Source organism: Octopus bimaculoides, chromosome 5 (genome assembly GCF_046866305.1).
Source record: "Octopus bimaculoides isolate indiv1 chromosome 5, ASM4686630v1, whole genome shotgun sequence".
Lineage (NCBI taxonomy): Eukaryota > Metazoa > Mollusca > Cephalopoda > Octopoda > Octopodidae > Octopus > Octopus bimaculoides.
This window is the reverse complement of record NC_142932.1, coordinates 8,603,353-8,618,279: the sequence shown is the minus strand read 5'-3', so window position 1 is coordinate 8,618,279 and position 14,927 is coordinate 8,603,353. Positions and strand designations below refer to the sequence as shown.

At 35.7% G+C, this 14,927-nt stretch overlaps 1 protein-coding gene across 1 annotated transcript in view; it reads right to left on the bottom strand.

The window, feature by feature from the left end:
- Nucleotides 1–12,772, bottom strand: part of LOC106882259 (uncharacterized) — a 229,345-nt gene extending 216,573 nt beyond the window's left edge. Inside the window, exon 1 of the mRNA XM_052967960.2 lies at nucleotides 7,448–12,772. Within this exon, the coding sequence (XP_052823920.1) occupies nucleotides 7,448–8,643 (1,196 nt within the window). The 5' untranslated portion in view covers nucleotides 8,644–12,772. The remainder of the gene's footprint in view (nucleotides 1–7,447) is intronic.
- Between the last annotated feature and the right edge of the window lie 2,155 nt (nucleotides 12,773–14,927).

Below are 14,927 nucleotides of genomic sequence, written 5' to 3'. Positions count from 1 at the left end.
TAATGTCTTCTTAATTGTCATCTTTGTAACAAAAATAAAGAAAGAATTTTGTTATTTTCTGCCTCTATAAGGTATTGAGCAGGCAGAATTGTTAGCACGTCAAACAAAATGCTTTATTTCTTGTGACTCTTTACATTCTGAGTTCAAATCCTGCTGAGGTCAACTTTGCCTGTCATTCTTTTGGGGTCGATAAAATAAGTACTAGTCAAGTTCTGGGGTCAATGTAATTGACTAATCCCCACCCTCTAAATTTGGTGGCATTCTGTCAAAATCAGAAAGAATTATTTTGTGTCTCTATCAAATCTTCCCACATTTTTATAGAAAGTGATTCATGGTTTGGACTGTCATACAATCACAAAAAATGAATTCTACATTATGTTCCTATAACATTTCCATTTGTCTCAAGTGGACCACGACTCCTTTCACAAATTTTCAGCTGATTCCACTTTTATATGTGGCATTGATGGAGTATTTACCAGTCTTTCACTTCAATACACAACTGGTATGTATTTTACAGGATCTAGTGGGGTAAATAGATCTCATTTTGAATTTCCAAGTGTGAATCTTCAGTTATTTGGTCAACTGAACTGCCAATCACTTTGACTTGGTAGTGGCTGAGTACTCCACAGACATATATAGCTAAGGAGACCTGTATCAGTGGGATTGATAGACACATAGGTGTGACACAGTATGACAAAGCCAGAATTTGAAGTATACATACAATTCATTTGACAGGCTTCCACACAGTTTCCAACAATCCAGTTTAACTTACAAAACATTGAGGTTATATTAAAAGACTATAACTTGAGGTTATAGTAAATGACACTTATCCAAAATGCCAATCAGTGGGATTGATCTCTGGGCCATGTGATTGAGAAGAGAACATCTCAACCATTTGGCCATACTGTGTCTGCTGGCTCTACTGGGATAAAATGCTAAGAATTATACACTGAAAGGTAATTTGATAAAGGGACCAACTACCTCTGCTACCTCATGATCATCATAAAACTATACAATAAAGATTTCTATCTATAACAACAGTCTCATATCTTTAGGACTGAAGAAAGAAGTAAAAGCTGTAATGTTTAATACCATTCTCAAGGAATATGAAAAGCAACACCAATGAAATGAAAGGAGATGCATCAGACTAGCAAATGAAGCTGCATTACAAATACATTTTACTGTGAAGTTATCACCATAACAATAACAATAACAACATGTATAAAATTGGTGCAAGGCCACCTGTTTTCAATGAAAGGTGTAGTTGCTACAATCGACCCCAATATCAAACAAATACCTATTTTAGCAACCCTGGAATGATCAAAGGCAAGGTCAAATCTGGTGGGATATGAACTCAGAATGTAAAGGTCTATAGCTAAATTAAAAAGAAAAAATAAATGTGCCCTTTTAAAGCCTAGCCAGGCTCATGAGCCCGGTTTCCCGGTTTCAATGGCGTATGTGTTCCCCAGCTGGACGAGACGCCAGTCTATTGCAGCGTTACTCATTTTTGCCAGCTGAGTGGACTGGAGCAACGTGAAATGAAGTGTTTTGTTCAAGAACACAACGCGTCACCACGGTCTTACGATCATGGTGCTGACACCCTAACCACTAAGCCACACACCTCCACTCTATAGTTAAATACTGCAAGCTATTTTGTTCTGCTTTCCATCATTTCTGTTACTCCAGCTCCCTACAAACAACAATAATAATGATACATACCACAACAATAATAAGCTGTCACAAGAATCTTTATGTGGTAACTTGACATACTAGAAAGAGCAGCCAAATCTCCATCAAATGGCATTCTAGAATCTTAAATAAAGCAAGGACACTTAAGATAATTTACTCTACAACCTTAACTAAAACAAGGACATGTTAGATAATGTAGCCTTACACACCCACCACAAAAAATTGGAGAGTTATGGTTGGAATACCTTTGCATATAGGTTTGGTTGATCAGGGTTGGCCCAGGGTGAAACAATAATGACAAGAAGAATCTCTAGGCTTTGTAACTTTCCTGTAAGGTGTTGATGGAGATATTTGAGTAAGGAGATTTCTCTAAATTTCTACAATGAGTAATTAGTTGTTTGATTATCTGAACAATTGAATTGACGTGTAAGTGGCTGTGTATTCCACATATCATGTAAACTTCAAGCTGTATCAGCATGATATAGTGTGACAAGGCTCGACCATTTAAATTACAAGTAAAAGTCACCAGATGGCCTCCAGTACATGCACAGGGTTTGGGTCATTCTGATGTTATGGTATATAACACTTGCTTGAGATGTGCATAGTATAACTGAACTTGAGACCTTGTAATTACAAAGTGAACATTTTTAACCATTTGGCCATACTGTGTTCACAAGGGAGAAAATATAACTTACTCAAACCTCAGGGGGGGGGGGGGGCTGTGTCAGCTCTGATTAAGCACAGTGCTCTTGTGTCAGCACTGATTAGGCAGAACTATAACCAAAGATATTCAAGACATGATTAACCTATCATATTTTCATGAATAATGTGCCTTGGAGTACATTATCTAGCATGTCCTTTTTTGAAATGATAGGGCAATAATTCTCGTAGGCTGAGTAACTGTGTCGAAGCTTCCTTATTGTATGTCATGTTTGTTTTTTTAACCTCAAACACTGTTGATTGAGTAAGCTAATAATCTAAGACCTCTAACCATGACCACCTCTTCGATTTATATACCTAGGATTACATTGTTCAATATGTTTCTTTGTTTTTTAAAGAATGCATGGATGTGATTTGAGAGAGATTTGGAATCCATGTACAGGCCACTTTATTGGCTTGTGGAACTTCTGATATGGCCAAATCAGTGAGGCATAATGATAAACTCATAGATAACAAGTTTAAATCTTTTGTGAGTATATCATTGTATTTCTGTACAGAACATTATACTCTTAATGTACTCTAGTTCTCTTAATCCAGTTTATCTAGGTGTATTACCAACAATAGACAGAATTCTATAAAGGGGTAGATTAAACTCTCTCATCTGATTAACGCACAAACCAGGGAAGGAGTCACTATGTGGTCATTCAAACTGCTAGCAATAACTGATAAATAACTCTGGAACCAAAACCTACTGTCTTAAAATGGTAAAAAAAAAAAAAAAGGTGGGGAACACATTGAATGATGTTGATCAGAGTACATTTTCTCTTTATTACAGTCCAATCAACTGTTTGTTAATCCCCTTCTGGATGAAACCTTAGCATACTGCTACCAGCTTATCTATATTCTAGTTGCAGGCCTACCTGACCATAGTGACCAACTGTAGGTTGAATGGAATGCTTTCATGTTCAGATGATTAGTCCTGGACATTGGTACCAAGACAGAATGAAAAGAGCAGAAAGAAATGCCACAAAGCAGCTTTTTCAGCACTGTAATAGTCCCTCAAGACTATTGCTCAAATATGAGGGTGTGTGGTCAAGTGGTTACGATGTTGTATGCATAACTGTGAGATCATAGGTTTAATTTCAGGACCAGGCTGTACATTGTATTCTTGAGCAAAACACGTTGTCTCACATTGCTCTGTGATAACTTCAACATCTGACATTGGCATGCTATGCACCTGTACAAGCAATGTTGATTTGATGGAGGTAATGTGCCTATGTACAGCACAGACATTCGATCACTTTTTTTGAGACCCCCTTTGGTCATGAATGACCATAGAATTGCACCTAGAAAGTTATCCTCCCAGGAACAAGTCCGGGCAAGGTTGTTTTATGGAAGACCAGCAGTTGCCTATGCATACCAGCCTTCCCTCTCCACACCACTGATATTATCCAAGGGAAAGGTAAAGGCCGATACAGCTTGGCATCTGTGACGTCGCAACTCATTTCTACAGCTGAGTGAACTGGAGCAACGTGAAATAAAGTGTCTTGCTCAAGAACACAGCACGCAGCCCGGTCCGGGATTCGAACTCACAACCTCACGATCGTAAGCTTGACACTCTAACCACTGAGCCATGTGCCTTCCCTATATTTGATCACTATAAACAAATAATTTGTGCAGGTTGTTCAACAAGAAATTACAAAGCCCTCAAGCCCTCATCTGTCATCTACAACAGGAGAAACCATGATTCCTCAATCAGGATTGACCTGAGACTAAACAACAGCGACAACCCAGCAACTAAAACTAAAGCTTGTGAAACATTTAGATTACATTACCAGTATTTACAAACCAGTGATTGAGCAGCTATGTAGTCACTCACCATAATCTAATAACAAAATTTCTACTCAACAAAGTCCTTACTTTGTCTTTTCATTGTTTCTTTTTTATTTATTGCTAATGAACATAGATTTTAAAGCAGCATGTCCGTCAACAATAATAAAACATCCATGATTTGAATGCAAATTGAATGAAGTATAACTATAAGCAACATACCAGACATTCTATAAGTTATGTAGCATATCCAGAGGTACATAGGACACTCCTTTTGTATTTGATAAGTTATCTTTATGACTTAAGTTTACTTGAAGAAAATTTAATAGATGCTATTCTGTGAAACAAACAAGTGGGTATGGTATCAGTCTATTTATTCGTGAGTTAGGTGTTCCAATCCACTCTATAAATTTTGTTAAATTTCAGAGCAGAACATTTTATTTTACATTTCCGCAGTTCCCCTAGGACAGAAATTAGCAACTTCTTTTTGTAATGACCCACTTCTGAATTTTTAACATTTGCTCATGCCCTAGCTGTAGGTAACGGATACCAGATCATCAGGGAGTGTTACCTGTGATAGAGGGTAACATGTTAGGTTGAAGATTTATTTCTAATCTGCTTCACTCTGAGCAGTGAACTCAGGCTTGTCTTGCACTCTTGTGGCTATTCTTGCATTAAATACTAGTTTCTTCCACAGGCAATAAGCTGTATATTTTTTAAGAAGGACAGAGTTGACAGAAATTGATCCCAGTATATAAATGATACTTATTTTATTGTCCCAAGAGGAATGAAAAGTGCTGTGAAGTTCAGCAGGGTTTGAACTCAGAAGACTGCAGGAAAAGAAAACAAAAGAAAGTGAATCTTTGTTTTCCCAATTGGTACATAAAACCACAAATATATAGCTAATTGAGTTTAAAATCTTCGAAAACACTTTTGACATTTGAAGGATAAAAGGCAAAAACGAAACCTACCAGGATTTGAACTCAAAACAAACACAGATCAACATTTAGATAAGGTCTGAGACCCCCAGAAAACACCTAAGTGGCCCATTTGTGAGGTCTGCTAACCATCTATTTCTAATCCCTGTCCTAGGTTGTTGTCAATGGGTACCAGGTCATTGGAAATGTTATTTGCAAAATACTTCTAGGTGAATTTTTATTAGGTATTTTAATCTACTGTTTTATCAGTTGTGGAAGGATGAAAGGTAGAGTCAGTCCAATAAGATTTGAATTCAAATCTTAGAAAAACCAAAGTAAATACTGTGAAGCATTTAGTTATATTTTCTGTTACTTCTCTCGTATTCAGAAATAACAAGTAATTATAATGAACATATTTCTAACACTGACACAAAACTAAAAATTGGGACGAGGGACAGAAACAGAAGCAGAAGGCCAGAAGTTTTTGGTTATGGGGAGTGGTCAATCATATCGACCTCAGTACTTAACAGGTACTTTATTTTAATCAACCTGGGAAAGATGAAAGTCAAATACAATATAGACGGTATGTGAACACAGAACTTATGTAAAGGGCTGTAACTAAATACCCCAAAGCATTTAGTTCGACACTCTAACGATTCTGCCAGTGGCTTCTTTTAGATAAACACAAGGTCAGTTTTGTGAAAGCAATAGAATATAGTCGACTGAATAATCCTTATACTTATTACTGGTACTTATTTTAGTGACAGAGTAAGGATGTTGACCTTGGAAGAATTTGAACGCGAAAACATGAACAACAGAATCAGCTACTAAGATTAAACATGATTAGCACCAATTTTAGTATGTCTGTCGCCTTCTTCTGTCACATATAATGAGCTTAAAATATTTAATATCATGAAGCAACAGACCTAATATCACACTCGAATTATTGGGTATTCTCACCACCCAATAATAATAACAATAATCTTTTCTTATTTTGGCACAACAAGGGGTGGGTAAGTCATATCGACCCAAGTGTTCAAGTGGTACTTATTTTATCGACCCTGAAAGGATGAAAAGCAAAGCCGGTCTAAGCGAATTTGAACTCAGAACGTAAAGAGCCGGAAGGAATGCCGCTAAGCATTTTTGTCTGACCGCGCAAACGATTTGGCCAGCCCACCGCCTTTTATTTATTTCTTTAGTTTATTTATTTTTACATAAACATAAGACTTCAGCCTTTTAAGCGATGACAAAACAAGGCTGCGATGTTAATGTTTTTCCAAAATATAATCTTAATATAAAGGATTAATAGAATGGTTAGAGCGTCGAACAAAATGATTTGCGGTATTTAGATACAGCCCCTTTTTCCGCTTTGAGTTCAAATTTCATCATAGTTTATTTGACGTGACTTCTTTCCAGGGTCGAATAAAACAGTGTACCAACCAAGTACTGTAGTTGATTTAAAATTCCTATGAGAAATAGATGTGAATGAAGACAAGGCACACATAAGCATAAAAATGAAAATGTCTTGAAACAGCTATCGAAACCGGTTCACATAATCGATTCTCCAGGAGTTGTTAAACTCTTAACGGTGGTCGTTAAAAGAACAACATCATTATTGATTTGTTTGAAAAGAAAGGAAGAAATAAATATTGATTTCTTTTGATTAGGCACATGGCATCTGGTTTATAGAAGAGAATAAAGGAGACGTAGCTATTAAGATGTTTATCAAGGACATTAGAAGTTTAAATCACGACGAATGTAATAATTCCAATCGACCTAATAAAATAACACTTCGATACTAATGTCTGTTGATTTTCTTTTACATTTTATCCCTAATACGTGTAAAAACAACTGTAAATGAATCCCCCCCTCCAAAAAAAAAAGAAAAGAAAAAATGTTCAATAAGTTGTGAGTAGGGTTTGTAACCGGATCGATTTTAACTGTGCATTACTGGAAAGAAAAAAACAATTTTGGTAAAGATAAATAAAAGGTCAAGGTCAAGTTTGCAAACGGAAATGGATGTGGTCAATTGAATGAATGATCATCTTTAGCATATTACTACACACACACACACACACACACATATATATATATATATATATAATACAACAGTATTACAAAAGCCTTAGAATGCTTTTAGTAAATTCGAAGAGGTGCATACAGGGAATGTGAAAGAGGCTAAATTGGCTTAGCAGGGATGAATATAGATATATACATGTATGTTTGTGTATATGGATGAATATACATTTATGTGTGTGTATGTGTGTGTGTTTCACGTGTCTATAAGACAAAGTATGAAGTCAAATCAATAAAATCAATGAAAAGTGAAAATAAAATAAATTGTGATTTACCTGTCCAAAACAAGTTCTTGTAGTTGACTTAAATCGCAAGCAATATATTCCAAAGAGGCGTCAGTAATTTTAGGACACCAAGATAAGTCCAAAAGGCGTAACTTCCGAAGATTTTCCGCTATAAGTTCAACTCCGTCATCTGTTATTTTACTGCAGCCCGATAGACTGAGGACGGTAAGATTTGGTAACGAATGTACAATATTTACTATACCGTGATTAGTTATTTCCCAACACGACTGCAGACGAAGAATGCATAAGGTATAGCTCTGTTTGGCACTGAAGAAAGAAAGAGCAGCATCTGTAACATGGTAGGCTTGAAGATTGAGTTCGTACAGAGACGGAAGTAACTGTGCTATAGCGCCGACCGTATCGTCTGCTACATTGATGCAGTCGCTTACAGAAAGTGAGACAATTTTGGGGTTCAAACACGACCACAAACCGGTCTCTGTGATTTCATTACAACCAGAAAGTTCCAAACGATAAACAGAAGTCATTTTCTTAAACATCAATTCGAGCCCGACATCCGTTACATTTGAACAACGTACACTGATAGACCGAATTTGTTTCCTACAAGGGGGGAAATTGTTAACAAAGTCCTGAATATCTTCGTCTGTCGCCCCAAATAAACATATCGAGTCAAAGCCTCGCAGAATTAGGCTTTCGAAAAATTTATTTCTGCCTTCTACATCGTTACACCATTTTCGACATGATATAACAGGTATGACATCTGTCCAGTAACACACGTTATATAGAATATTTCTCCATCGTTTACACACTCGTGCTAAATCACCTTTCTCCTGAGGCGAAAAATACGAAAAGAAGCGGGACAGAAATTTCTCGTCTAAAAATAATTCTTGGACAGATGTGGGGCTATACCGCCCATTTAATATTCGCATCCTTCGAATGGCAACTGATGATACAGTTGAAGAGGTTGAAGAAGACGACGTGTTAATAACATTGCTGTTGTAGGTCTGGTTTGGTTTCGAAAGGCGCAAGATTTTGCCTCCAACCCCAGTTGTTGAAGACAAAGTATTGGGCACGGTTGACTTAGATGAGATTAACGAAGGAATTTGTGTCGTAATCGAAGCATCCTTTGACGAAGTGGATGCCGAAGCCTGAGGAGTCTGGTCCCTATGTAAACGAAGGCCCCTGATCCCATTCGACAATTCCATATAAGCCCTACGTATAGTCGACATATTATTCCACTTGCCCCACACTGTCCAGACACATGTACACGCTCGACAAGATATAACCCTACTGCTTTCCGATGAGCATGAATTACATTGGCATCTTTCACTACCGAGATAGAATTCTGGCTTGTTTTTATCACATGGTTTGATTTCTTCTAGTTTTCTTTGAATGTTTGCGGTTGTATTTTAGTACACCAATGCTTTCGGTCGGAGGCGTAATTTATTATGATTATTAATTGACCTTAAATTCTTCTACCAAACGGTCATGAAATCCTATTTAAGAAATTTATCTCGTGTACAAAGGTTTCGTTAAGTTTCTCGTTGAGGATAAAGATAGGCAGATATAGTGTGTTCTATAATATATATAAATTGGTAGGCACTGAAAGGAAATATAACGAGTTACACTCAAATACTAATTCCAGAGAGAGAGAGAGAGAGAGAGAGAGAGAGAGAGAGAGAGAGAGAGAAGGGGTGAAGGCAAAAGAGAAAGAGATAGAGGGATTGAGCAGAACGTTGTTTGAAAATAAAATCTCAAAAGAATAAAGAAAAACCTCAAGGAGTTATTAAATAGTGTGTGGATCGTGTCTTCTATCCGCTGCCCTTGTTAACGACGGCAGCATGAATTGCTCAAAGAAATTAAAGAGGAAGAGAGTGATAAAGAGAGGGGGGGAAAGTAGATAGAGTGGGAAAGGTTGAGAAGAGAAATCACATTTTAAGAATTTCTAAACTGGGTCGTTAAGACCGGAACATTTAATTCTTCTGGTCAATCACAGAGAATTCAACAAAAGCAACATTGGCTGACAGGAGAATAAAAAACACTGATCAGAATATATCCCCCTTATATTATTATTGTTTTTAATTTGAACTGAGTGCTATTGTTTCTTTTTTTTCTTGTTTTTCTAAACAGATCTAACCTTGTTATAATATATACTCTTTTAATGAGATACACACGCACATATATATTTACACAAAGTCTATATATGTCGATTATAAATGTGTGTGTGTTGGTGTTCGTGAATAATAAATGAATTAGGTTTTTGTATATTAAACAGTAAACTGATATACCTATAATATGTATGTATATAATTTGATACAACTACACTACACTAGCTCTTGTTACAAACTGTTCCAAGGAATCGATATACAAGTGTTTGGTTCATGAAATATTTGCATAAAACTGAAGGGGAATCTTTCTATCATCGATTTCCTACATACATACAGTATAAATATATAATTATTTTCATTCAGATAAACGAGATGTTCAAGTTTTAAGAATAATTTAATTGCAGCTTTCTTATTACATTATTATTCTAATTCATTAAAAAAAAACATCGAAGATTATGTAAAGTTATAAGTGATAGTAGTAATAGCTGACTACACTAAAGTCTATGGCATGGAATTTTCAAATGTGTTGTGAAAACCACATATCGATAATTAATGATACTAAATATAAAATCATCTGATAGCTTATTCTTTCGCTGCAGACAAATAATAGACAAGGTTAAAAGCGACGTTTTACAATTTAGAAATGTAAATTTTTACAAGCTATGCATGGGTGGGGTTCGATTTGGACTTAATTATTATTTTTTTTTAAGTTGATACAAATTAATAAATTAGATCTGAATCGCAAATGGAGATAATTGATAAATAAAATTTACATTTCTAATTAGGCTTACTACACGATATAAAACAAACGAGGGGTGGTAGTGGGAATAAGCAATAAGAATAGTAGTAGCAACAACAACAACGTTAACACAAGGGAAGTATCTATTAGTAAATTAATGTACTTCACTCCTTTCTAGATTTTCTCGCTTGTGCTGTATAAATCACACTATATAATGATTGAATAAATGAATGATAGCCAGACAGACAAACAGATAGTGATAGATATAAATGGTAAATAGGTAGGTAGGGTATCCGTTTCCAGTATGAATGAATGTACTCCTTCCCCTCTGTCCGGAATCTTAAGCAGGGATGCCAGTTTTAGAAAGCTAAAAGGACCATGAAATATACAATATTATGAAATAGTCGTAGTATAACAGATTATTGCTGTTTTATACTTTTTGGTCGGGAAAATTATTATTTTTTTGCATGCCAACTGGATGTCAAGCTTAAATAACACCAGGAAATGTGTGTGTATGTTTGTATAAATGTATGTAAAGACAAATTATCATTTAAGCAGGTATAGTTTCACTTCCGACTTATGAATTATTTCTAGCGGTTTTGAGAGAGCTTTCACAATTTCAGGATCCTTTAGTGGTATGATTGCTTAAAGCAAAAAAAAACAAAAAAACTTTGCAATATATTTATATATTTTTCTCCCTGATTCACTTGGATGAATGCTGGTTTGAAAAAATCCACTCACGTTATTTCATTTTCACATACGCTTTTGCTTCAAATGTAGAGAGAAATATATATATATATATATATATATATATATATACACATATATATATATATATATATATATATATACATACACACAAATACTTGTCGGTTATTTCATAATTTTATCATTCTTATTCTTGGTTACATAAATAGATATTGAGAAAAGAAAGGGAGAAGAAAATAAAGGACGGGTTTGTTTGATCAAATTAGAATAGATGTATTATGATCTGAACGTAAAAAAAAAAAATCCCCACAGCTGTTTTTGTTTATCCTTTTTAGCTTCTTTTTCTTTCAGAAATAGATAGGCGATCGAACGAAACAAGCATTCAATCCAATGTAAGAAACAGGGTCATTGAAACAAACAAATAAAAAAGACGAAAATACATAGGAAATGAATGACTATACGGATGTATTGAAAGTGGTAGGCGAAAGAGCAAGTTTTGTTTAGGAATGAGCTCTCTTCTGAACAAGAAATATCAATCACATAATATGCGCATGAATATTCCGATAGAATATGTATATATATAGATGCACATATATATTACACAAAGACACACGTATATATATATATATATAACTTTTCCACATGTATAATCAACTCATTTTATATGGACGCATAAAATGACACGTATTGCAACCACACATCGTCCGCTTGTTTCTCTTTCGCTTTCTCTTTTCTTGTTTATCTCTCCTTTTTTTTTTTCCTATTTTCTTTTTCTTTTTAAATCCCTCGATTTGTGCGTGAATGAGCCAGTTCAATATTTTAGTAATTTTTCATTCTCTGATTTTCGCTTTCAGAGTATGCGGTTTATTTTCCCTCAGAGTTTTACAGATATATGCAAATATATTTGGCATATAACATTTACACACACGTATAAAATATCCTTGTCTGTCGCAAATTATAAACAGAAGAAAATAAAGAAGAAAGATTCAGCTGAAGAGAATTCTTTTCCGTGCCATCCCAGAATGTTTGTCGGTGTAGTGGTCGGCTTCGCTGATTCCAAAACCAATCTCCACCTGAGCATGACAACATTTGCGCATCTTCATGTGGGTGGCTTGTAAGTAGGAGTCTAACGACGAAGTGGTAGTAGTAGTGATAGTGTGGTTGTAATGGTAACGAAAATTCAACTACCACCACCAAAACAAACACGTATATAAATATATATATATATATATATATAGTCGTAATAACAGAAGTGAAGGCTGAGGAGTAAAAAGCAATGCAATTATGTATGTATGTATGTATGCATGCCTGCGAATGTGTTTGCAAGCATGAGAGGGGAGACAGAGAGAAATACAATGAAAAAGAGAGACAGATACAGACAAAATAAGAGAGAAAAACGGAATATAGGGCGAATAAAATAGAGACCAAAAAATATATAAAGTAAAGACTATGTTAAAAGGGAATCTATCTATCTTTCTCGTTCTATCCAACGATCGCTATCTATCTATCTATCTATCTATCTATCTATCTATCTATCTATCCATCTGTAATCAATAATTCTTTTATAGTTTCTGTTGTAGCTGTTATTATCAATGTCCCGTCAATGTCGATTTGTATTTTCCCCAATAACAATTAATCCTGCATCCTTTCCCTCCAACGTCACTATTATTGTTGTGGCTGTTATTGATAATAGTAGTAGTAGTAGTAGTAGTAGTAGTAGTAGTAGTAGTAGTAGTAGTAGTAGTACCGTATCGTTATAAATTGCCGTGCGGCAAATAGATACATTCTCTCACACACGTACACACTCGTTCACAGATCACAGCTGACCGATTTATAGACACACACACACGCACACAAACGCGCACACACACACACACACACACACACACACACACACGCACGCACACACACGCACGCTAGCGCACGCACGCACGTACATACGCACGCGCACGTACGCACGGGCACGTACGCACGCGCATGTACGCACGCACGCACGTACGTCGCACACGCGAGCGCGAATGTATACATAAATGTATATTTATGTTCATATATATATATATATATATATATGTATATATATATATATGTATCTATATGTATATGTATATATGTATCTATATGTATATGTATATATATATATATATATATATATATATATATATATATATATATATATATATATGTGTGTGTGTGTAGAGAGAGAGAGAGAGAGAGCAATTTGTACATATAGGTTTGTATACGAATATTCATACATATACATTACATATATACATACATATACATATATAAATGCGTGTCTCTTTATATGTTTGTGTACACATGCATATATATATATATATATATATATATATATATACATATATGTGTGAGTACGTTTGTGTATGTATGTATGTATGTATGTATGTATGTATGTATGCGTGTATGTATATAATGTTTGTCACATCACATGTATCTTTTACTTGTTTATCTATTGTATTCTATTATATATTATTTTATTGAACACTCTGCATTGCGATGTTCTCCCTTTATAACTCTTACAGTAACTATTCAATATATACAATCCTTTCGTTGTGTACCCCGCTCCATCAACCAATATCCTTGCCCCTGTGGCTAATAAGGAATACATTCTAATTGACGTTGTTACTGCTTCTCTTGTTGGTCAGTGCTCTTATTGTATGCCTCCAGGTCAGTCCTGAACGAGCAGACGTACGTTGGAAAGCCTTCGCTCATATCCAACGACTACTTTACTTTCTGTTTTGCTTTATTTCTTATTTTTATTTTATTTTTTTGTTATATTAGGGACTGTATTGTCCCCATTGCATCTTTATATTTTGGGCAATAGAGGAGGGTGGGTGATTTGGCTGCTATTTTTAGCAAGTCCAGACACCGTGTAGCCAAAAAGAAACCCAGCTCTCTTATCCTTCGACTGTCACCCACTTTTTTGGTGATGTTATTGTCATTCAAATGTATCTTAAATTTTTTAGGCAATTGATACGGGAGATTTGATGGCGATTTAGCCGCTATTTCTAGCAGGTCCAGACTCCGCGTCGAAAACCCCGCCAGCTAGCTCCGTTACCCGACGACTAACATCCTTTTTTTCTTTGTCTTTCTTTCGTGGACTGTATTGTCGCCCCCATGTATCCTTCCTTGTTTTTTTAAACAGTAGGATAGTGTAATTTAAGAGCGATTTGGCTGCTATTTCTAGCAGGTCTAGACACCGCGTAATAAAAATACCAGCAAAACAAACCAGTTCCCTTCTATCGGCTGGTCTTAATATTGATGTTACTGTTGTCATCGTTGTCATGTCGGCTAAAGAAACCATTGTTCCATCAAATGTTACTCAGCTGCAACAAACACGTCCACCACCACCATACCACCACCACCACCAACAACAACAACAACAACAACACCGTCACTACAACTAATATCACTACCACCACTACCACCATCATTACCTCCAGTACGAGCCACCACCACCACCACCATAACCACTATCGCGACCACTACCATCTCTACGACGACCATCCCCACCTCAAGCGTCACAACCATTACTACCACCTCGTCGTTAAGAATTTGTATTTAAAGAAAAATATTCTATTCGTAGTTTTTCTGAGTCGATTTTGATTTTTAGTTTTTTGTTTTTTTTATATGATGCTGTATGTGTAGGCGTGGAGAGAGAGAGGAGAGGGGGGCGAAAACATATTTTTGTTCTTTTATTATTTTGTTTTTGTTATATTTCTTATTTTGTCATCGCTTTCTTTGTATTTTGTATTTTTTTTAATTTCTATTTTTTCCTTTCCTTTCCATTTATTAAAATGGGAGATTGAGGAGTCTTCCTTCATCCGTGAAGCTGATGGAAACGGCATTCTATCATTATCATCGTTCACGGGCCGTTAAAGAAAAACGCATAGCGCGCTCGCTCGCACACACACACACACACACACACACACGCGCGCGC